The sequence below is a fragment of the Ranitomeya imitator genome, chromosome 7, assembly GCF_032444005.1.
Source record: "Ranitomeya imitator isolate aRanImi1 chromosome 7, aRanImi1.pri, whole genome shotgun sequence".
NCBI lineage: Eukaryota > Metazoa > Chordata > Amphibia > Anura > Dendrobatidae > Ranitomeya > Ranitomeya imitator.
In genome coordinates this window covers 592,315-600,743 of record NC_091288.1, presented here as the reverse complement: position 1 = coordinate 600,743, position 8,429 = coordinate 592,315, and the positions used below count along the sequence as shown (strand labels likewise).

The window sequence follows — 8,429 nt, the reverse complement described above, 5'->3', positions numbered from 1 at the left end:
GTGGGGTCTCCTCCAGACACAGGTGAGGTCTCCGCCAGGCACAGGGGGGGTCTCCTCCAGACACAGGTGGGGTCTCCTCCAGACACAGGTGGGGTCTCCTCCAGACACAGGTGAGGTCTCCGCCAGACACAGGTGAGGTCTTCGCCAGACACAGGTGGGGTCTCCTCCAGACACAGGGGGGGTCTCCTCCAGACACAGGTGAGGTCTTCGCCAGACACAGGGGGGGTCTCCTCCAGACACAGGTGAGGTCTCCTCCAGACACAGGTGGGGTCTTCGCCAGACACAGGTGAGGTCTCCTCCAGACACAGGTGAGGTCTTCGCCAGACACAGGTGGGGTCTCCGCCAGACACAGGTGGGGTCTCCTCCAGACACAGGTGGGGTCTCCTCCAGACACAGGTGGGGTCTCCTCCAGACACAGGTGGGGTCTCCTCCAGACACAGGTGGGGTCTCCTCCAGACACAGGTGGGGTCTCCTCCAGACACAGGTGGGGTCTCCTCCAGACACAGGGGGGGGTCTCCTCCAGACACAGGGGGGTCTCCGCCAGACACAGGGGGGGTCTCCTCCAGACACAGGGGGGGGTCTCCTCCAGACACAGGGGGGGGTCTCCTCCAGACACAGGGGGGTCTCCTCCAGACACAGGGGGGGGTCTCCTCCAGACACAGGGGGGGGTCTCCTCCAGACACAGGGGGGGTCTCCTCCAGACACAGGGGGGGTCTCCTCCAGACACAGGGGGGGTCTCCTCCAGACACAGGTGGGGTCTCCTCCAGACACAGGGGGGGGTCTCCTCCAGACACAGGGGGGGGTCTCCTCCAGACACAGGGGGGGGTCTCCTCCAGACACAGGGGGGGGTCTCCTCCAGACACAGGGGGGGTCTCCTCCAGACACAGGGGGGTCTCCGGCTGCTCCAGCTCTCCGCCCCTCACCTCCACTCATGGCCGCCGGGAGACTGCACTTCCGGGTTGAGGGTGTCCGCCCCGCTCGGTCTGTCATCGGGGCGCCGGATCTCTCCCGCCGAGGACACAGGGTAGGTAGCAGCGCCGCCGCCGCCGCTCAGGCACCTGTAGCCGGGGAACCTTCCTCCGGCGGTGGCTCCACTAGACCAGGCACCTCTGCCGGTCAGCGAACAGCAGCTCCGCCGGTTCCCGCCCTCCGGCCGTATGTGGCTGCCGTCCCCCAGAACTCCAACTTACGAGGACCCCCTAAAACCCGTCCTTCTAGCCCCCGGAGCCGAGGGGAAGCGCGTCTTCCGGTTAATTGTGTTCTCATTGCTAGGTGGACGGCCCGAGGACAGAGGATCCCGATCTCCCTTGTGTTTGGCCCGAGGACAGAGGATCCCGATCTCCCTTGTGCGCGGCCCGAGGACAGAGGATCCCGATCTCCCTTGTGTTTGGCCCGAGGACAGAGGATCCCGATCTCCCTTGTGTTTGGCCCGAGGACGGAGGATCCCGATCTCCCTTGTGTTTGGCCCGAGGACAGAGGATCCCGATCTCCCTGGTGCGCGGCCCGAGGACAGAGGATCCCGATCTCCCTGGTGCGCGGCCCGAGGACAGAGGATCCCGATCTCCCTTGTGTTTGGCCCGAGGACAGAGGATCCCGATCTCCCTTGTGCGCGGCCCGAGGACAGAGGATCCCGATCTCCCTGGTGCGCGGCCCGAGGACAGAGGATCCCGATCTCCCTTGTGTTTGGCCTGAGGACAGAGGATCCCGATCTCCCTTGTGTTTGGCCCGAGGACAGAGGATCCCGATCTCCCTTGTGTTTGGCCCGAGGACAGAGGATCCCGATCTCCCTTGTGTTTGGCCCGAGGACAGAGGATCCCGATCTCCCTTGTGTTTGGCCCGAGGACAGAGGATCCCGATCTCCCTGGTGCGCGGCCCGAGGACAGAGGATCCCGATCTCCCTTGTGTTTGGCCCGAGGACAGAGGATCCCGATCTCCCTTGTGTTTGGCCCGAGGACAGAGGATCCCGATCTCCCTTGTGTTTGGCCCGAGAACAGAGGATCCCGATCTCCCTGGTGTGTGGCCCGAGGACAGAGGATCCCGATCTCCCTTGTGTTTGGCCCGAGGACAGAGGATCCCGATATCCCTTGTGTTTGGCCCGAGGACAGAGGATCCCGATCTCCCTGGTGCGCGGCCCGAGGACAGAGGCTCCCGATCTCCCTGGTGCGTGGCCCGAGGACAGAGGATCCCGATCTCCCTTGTGTTTGGCCCGAGGACAGAGGATCCCGATCTCCCTGGTGCTTGGCCCGAGGACAGAGGATCCCGATCTCCCTTGTGTTTGGCCCGAGGACAGAGGCTCCCAATCGCCCTGGTGCGCGGCCCGAGGACAGAGCCTCCCGATCTCCCTGGTGCTTGGCCCGAGGACAGAGGATCCCGATCTCCCTTGTGTTTGGCCCGAGGACAGAGGATCCCGATCTCCCTTGTGTTTGGCCCGAGGACAGAGGCTCCCAATCGCCCTGGTGCGCGGCCCGAGGACAGAGCCTCCCAATCTCCCTGGTGCGCGGCCCGAGGACAGAGGATCCTGATCTCCCTTGTGTTTGGCCCGAGGACAGAGGCTCCCAATCTCCCTGGTGCTTGGCCCGAGGACAGAGGATCCCGATCTCCCTTGTGTTTGGCTCGAGGACAGAGGCTCCCAATCTCCCTGGTGCGCGGCCCGAGGAAGAAGAGGAAGGAGAAATCACAGGTGACAAATGCAGATAGTTCTAATACTGATGTGAAAAATGTAAGGAAGGAAGATTTCCAGCAGAATTGTTAATAGTTTTTGTTGATTGATACAAAAGTGCAAAGTGAATGCACAAAAGAGAAATGAAATCGGCCTCTGGAGGCCCTTCAGCTTGAGCCGTGAGAATGAAGGCAGCAAGGCCACAAATGGCCACGTACGGAGACGGGAAACTTGTATGTCATCGAAGATTCCTCACAACCCCTATCCTCTAACGACAGCTTTACAACCCTCATCAGTGGTGGCCAAGAGGCTCCATGACTGGTGGCCTGGAGGCTCCGTCTCTGGTGGCCAAGAGGCTCCGTGACTGGTGGCCTGGAGGCTCCGTCTCTGGTGGCCAAGAGGCTCCGTGACTGGTGGCCTGGAGGCTCCGTCTCTGGTGGCCTGGAGGCTCCGTCTCTGGTGGCCAAGAGGCTCCGTGACTAGTGGCCTGGAGGCTCCGTCTCTGGTGGCCTGGAGGCTCCGTGTCTGGTGGCCTGGAGGCTCCGTGTCTGGTGGCCTGGAGGCTCCGTGACTGGTGGCCTGGAGGCTCCGTGACTGGTGGCCTGGAGGCTCCGTGACTGGTGACCTGGAGGCTCCGTCTCTGGTGGCCCGGAGGCTCCGTCTCTGGTGGCCCCGTCTCTGGTGGCCCGGAGGGTCCGTCAGTCTCTGATCAGTTCCCAGAGCTGATCGTCTGCTTTCCTCTCTCTCAGACCGTTTCCACTGGTTCAGGTCGGTGATGGTGAGGCCGTGTCCTCTGACTCAGCGTCCGTCCAGCCTTCTCGATCATTTCGCCCTTATATGCCCTGGCCGTGTGTTGGTCACTGTCCTGTTTCAGTACAAATGATGGAGGCACTAGGTGCCCACCAGAGGATCTGACATGGCTCTGCAGAACTCTGTTACCTATGCTGTGTAATGTGCTTGGGATTTAGAATAAACGACCCCAGGGTCACCAGCAGAGCCTCCACCATCACATCTTCCCTCCATGATTCATCAGGGGCACCACACAAAGAGAAACCATCCGCTCTCCTTTTCTACAGCTCACAGACATGGCGGGTTCATAGTTTTTGTTTCAAAGTAGCTATAAGTCCATCAGGTCTATCCAGTAGCTGAACATACGGATCCAGAGGACGGAAAACCCCCTGGGGCCAACACTAATGGCTCCATATTAGGGGAAAATTCCTCCCAACTCCACACATGGCGATCAGACGAGATCTCCGGATCCACGTCCATCACAGAATCCGCGCCCGCAACCTATAGTTATCAAGAAAGGCGTCCGGACCTCCTGGTAATTTTAATTGCAGAGTCACAACCAGCAATCCAGAATACCACGGCCGAGGAGAACAACGGTCTCGCTCCCGAAAGAAATGCATTAATGCGGTGTATAGAATTAGAAACACTAAAAGAATTGGAGTACATAGACCACCACAAAATGAATAAAATGTAAGCAGTTTATTAAGTCAATACAAATAGTAAAAGCCATACATATTGGCAAAAAAGAGGAGTGTAAGTGTAGAGACACACTGGTACAGCAAAGGAGATAGGCAAGGACTCATAAGTAACCAGGGGTGGTATAGAAATACAAATAAATCCCTATGATCAGCAAAATCAATGGCTGGATCACCCACACCATAATACATATAATTGATCAATTAGTCCTGCTCACCCATAATGGCTGGCACAGTCCCTGCGCCTCCTTGCTTGCCCCCTGTGAGGAAAATGTATATAATAAGTTTAGTTTCTCTTGCCTGTTAGCACCATACCGTGGGCGTTGACCCCCCCTTTACTTCAGGGTTTAGCTTTTCTTTTCAATTGGTGTAGAAGAGCTTTTATTGCTTCTTGCTGGAAATTCATGACTTTCAGCTCCCAAACCCCTCATGCCCCTCCCAAAGGAATTTTTACGATCAGTATAGATGCATAGACAGTTGTACCAGCTGAAACTGGTCCGATCTCCCTTTTAAAACGTGAGGCTCTTTGTCCTAATATTGCAAGATATTGGGCCAACGATTTAGGCTAGGAAAATAAAAAGTACATATTGTTAACGTCCATCGGCGGATCTATCCGCCACGGTAAACGCGGGTTTCTAGTTCCAACAGGGACAGAGTATGGATTTCTCTGGAACTATGCATCGCATCAAGCCCAAATTTGGTTTCATTAGAACGCCAATGTTAATACAAGATGAATGCTGGGTGTGTTATAATTCTGACATGTTCTGTAGCGGAGATACAGGCATTAGACAAACTTGTGTGCAATTTGGTAAGACTGAAGAGATAGGAGGGTCTGAGGAAACTAGCCCTGTTAGTGATGTCACAAGGCTGTGGTTATTTAAGTGACTCCACTTTACCCAGCCTTCAGAGTCTGTCTGAGTCTGACTTGAGGAGCTCGTACTGCCAGTCCTGATGCATTGGGACATTTGGGAGCTCCGCCCACTAGCTTGGTTCTGCCTGCCATGATCTGAACACATGTAAGTGTTGATTTCTTATTTAAACCCTGTTATTTTTATAATTACCTTGTACATATTTTTAATTGTCTCATATTGTAACATCTTTTATACCTTTTTATAAACACTGCCTTAATCTTTAATGGAGTAAAATATTTAAAATACTAGATTCGTTTTCCTGTTCTAAAACGTACCCTAAGTCTTCTGAAGGGAATTATGCTACTGTTTTGGGTTAGCTTCGGACCCGTTTAATAGAAGCTGGTGGCAGCATACCTTTGTTCTGTGCCTTTGGGAGTCGTTGTAGCGACTGCTGCGTTGATAATTATTGTTTCTGCCTGAGCGGAAGTAGTTATATCGCCTCGTTGCAGCGTGCTCAATAGCCAGTATATAGCAGGCAGCCTTTCTGGCGACTAATTACCCTAGGCGCAGTACCTAATCTGACCTGAGAGTAAGGGGGGCGCCAGAGAGCTGCAGGTTTCAAGTAGAACTGTAAGTGGGATATACATAAATCCCTGCAGTTCGTGGTATATTGAAGAGCAGTGGGATAACTAAAATAAGCCCCTGCTGTAAACTAAGAGGTCAATAGCCTTGTGTGTGTTTTTCATCACATTGTAGCAGTGGAGGGATAACTAAGATAAGCCCCCCTGCACTTGTGATAGGCGTCTGTTGGCCTAAAGTCACCCTGATCCGTGACGTGGGGGTGACGGTCGCGGTGTGAATCGTGACACCCCCTGATGCGCGTTTCGTGTAGATGCTTTCTCAAAAGGGGAGAGTTTCTCACGGAAGAATACAAAGTCCCGCTGCTCGTACAGTAAAGAATCCATCGTCTCACTGTACAGTAAAGAATCCATCGTCTCACTTCTTAGAATCCAGCCTTAGATTAGGGTTCGAGCAAAGGGGTGGTTGTTGGGCTCACATGAATTGGCTAATTTATGCGATCAGTATCTTCATTTCTTAACTTATTTTTTACTTATTTTCTGCAACAGTAATGCAGGTACAGTTTCATATATTCAATGTTTGCATAACATAGCGTTTCAGATTGCAGCTTTGATTTGCTAGTTATATTAAGTGGCTCTCTCAGCTTGCATATGTTCATACTTGTCTTTTTCTGTTTGGAAGTGCCGATCAGTTTTTTTGATATGTCAATAATAAATACGTTAAAAAAGAAAGGGGCCCAATACTGACCCCTGTGGTTCTCTATAATGGTCAAGTTGGTACCAACCATTTCAAATCCTGACTCTTCAGAGCACAGTACTGATTTCCACTGATCTAATGTCTAGTCCTTGTGTTGCTCGGGCCATACAAGTCTCTTTTTCTTGTTTGTTGTCCTCAGTAGCTGCGTTTTTGCAGCAGTTCAGCCATGAAGGGTACTTTTCGCAGTTTCCTCTGGACAGTTGCTTGGGATATGTCTGTGGATCATTTGTGACATGTGTTATCTGGGGTGCTGTCAGATTGTGGTTCCTGAGGCTGGTAACTGATAATAATATAATAATAATAATCTTTATTTATATAGCGCCAACATATTCCGCAGCGCTTTACAGTTTAACAGTTTCAAACACAAAAGTCATAAGTAACAACGTTAACAATACAATAATTAAAGCAAAATAAGACGACCCTGCTGGTGAGAGCTTACAATCTACAATGAGGTGGGGGAGATACAAAGTACAGGTGTGTATTTACAATGATGTATTTACAATCATGGTCCAGCCATCTTCAGGGGGTGGGGGATAGATGGGGATAGTGAATGGGCTACACACACACAAACATAACATAACTTTGATGAACTTAAACTCTTCAGCAAGGATCATTTTTGGCTTTTCCTTTCCTGGTGTGGTCCTCATGAGAGACAGTTTGTCATAGGGATTGATGGTTTTCATAACTGTATTGGTGGATGCCTTCAAGGTTCTAGCAGTTTTCCAGATGACTGACCTTTATGTCTTGCAGTAATGGTGGACTGAGGCTTCTCTTAGTTGATTGCTTCTTACTGTATTCTGCCTTAGAAGTGGAATAGGCCCAGCCCTGTATAGAGCTGTTCACCAACACTGTCTTTGCAAAAGACTTGATGGGCACTAATCCTTTCTGAGGTTGGGGGATCTACTAATGACCTCTTAACAAGGCGACCTGTTCATTTCCAGGTAAAGAGCTGATGAAGCTTCAGAGAGAGTAGCGGTGTAAAGCCGTCATCGGAGTAACGGGGCTGGAGTCTTCGGTGTCGCATATTCTGGGCCTCTTTCATAGTTTTGCGCCTTTCGTTCTGATTCTACAATGTTCACATTCCGATAAGAACAACAGCAACTATTGTTTGGTCAGGGATGTGTAACTCTATCCCGATGCCGTGTGTGTACAGGTGCCTATATCTGTGGCTTAGGATGTCTACACCTGATGTGTATGCACGCGTGGGGTGGGGGTAACACAACATATCATGGTGATGGGGCAGTGACTGAGTGTTTCCTCTTTTCCAGACAGTATCTTGTTGCCGTGGCTAACATTATGAACTGCGCGGTTTCTACCACAAGCTCCAGTTTGTCGCGCCGACGCCTTGTACTGGGGATACTGGTCCTGTTACTGGTGGACGTTATCTGGGTGGCTTCGTCAGAGCTGACATCTGTGAGTCATAAGACAATGTTGTTCTCCTTTTATATACGTCTCCTTTCCACATGCTCTGATACGTGCCCAGAGTTCACCATCACAGGGACCCTCCTGGCCGCAGCCCCTCCTGTATGTATAATGCCATCATCTCCAGACTTGTCCATCATCCACCTGCTGGAATATGTCCTGTGCACAGGGGAGCGGTGGGCAGTGGACATCTTGTAGGCTCGTACAGATGAGCGCTCCCTGAACAGCCAGCGAGAAGGAGATGGCGCGGTGTGTCCAGCTGTATTGTCCTCGTATAGTAAGCTGCAGAACAAGCTCGTACAGATGAGCGCTCTCCACCAGACGAGGTGTTTCCAGCTGTATTGTCCTCGTATAGTAAGCTGCAGAACAAGCTCGTACAGATGAGCGCTCTCCACCAGACGAGGTGTGTCCAGCTGTATTGTCCTCGTATAGTAAGCTGCAGAACAGGCTCGTACAGATGAGCGCTCTCCACCAGACGAGGTGTGTCCAGCTGTATTGTCCTCGTATAGTAAGCTGCAGAACAGGCTCGTACAGATGAGCGCTCTCCACCAGACGAGGTGTGTCCAGCTGTATTGTCCTCGTATAGTAAGCTGCAGAACATGCTCGTACAGATGAGCGCTCTCCACCAGACGAGGTGTGTCCTGCTGTATTGTCCTCGTATAGTAAGCTGCAGAACAG

At 52.5% G+C, this 8,429-nt stretch overlaps 1 protein-coding gene across 4 annotated transcripts in view; it reads left to right on the top strand.

Moving 5' to 3' along the window:
- Window positions 1-928: 928 nt before the first annotated feature.
- SLC35F5 (solute carrier family 35 member F5) overlaps window positions 929-8,429 on the top strand; it is a 134,819-nt gene continuing 127,318 nt past the window's right edge. For 2 of the 4 annotated variants that reach the window (XM_069732543.1, XM_069732544.1), the window contains exons 1-2: window positions 929-1,024; window positions 7,598-7,742. In XM_069732543.1, the coding sequence (XP_069588644.1) occupies window positions 7,626-7,742 (117 nt within the window). In that variant the 5' untranslated portion in view covers window positions 929-1,024; window positions 7,598-7,625. The remainder of the gene's footprint in view (window positions 1,025-7,597; window positions 7,743-8,429) is intronic. The other 2 variants (XM_069732542.1, XM_069732545.1) reach the window with 2 other exon arrangements.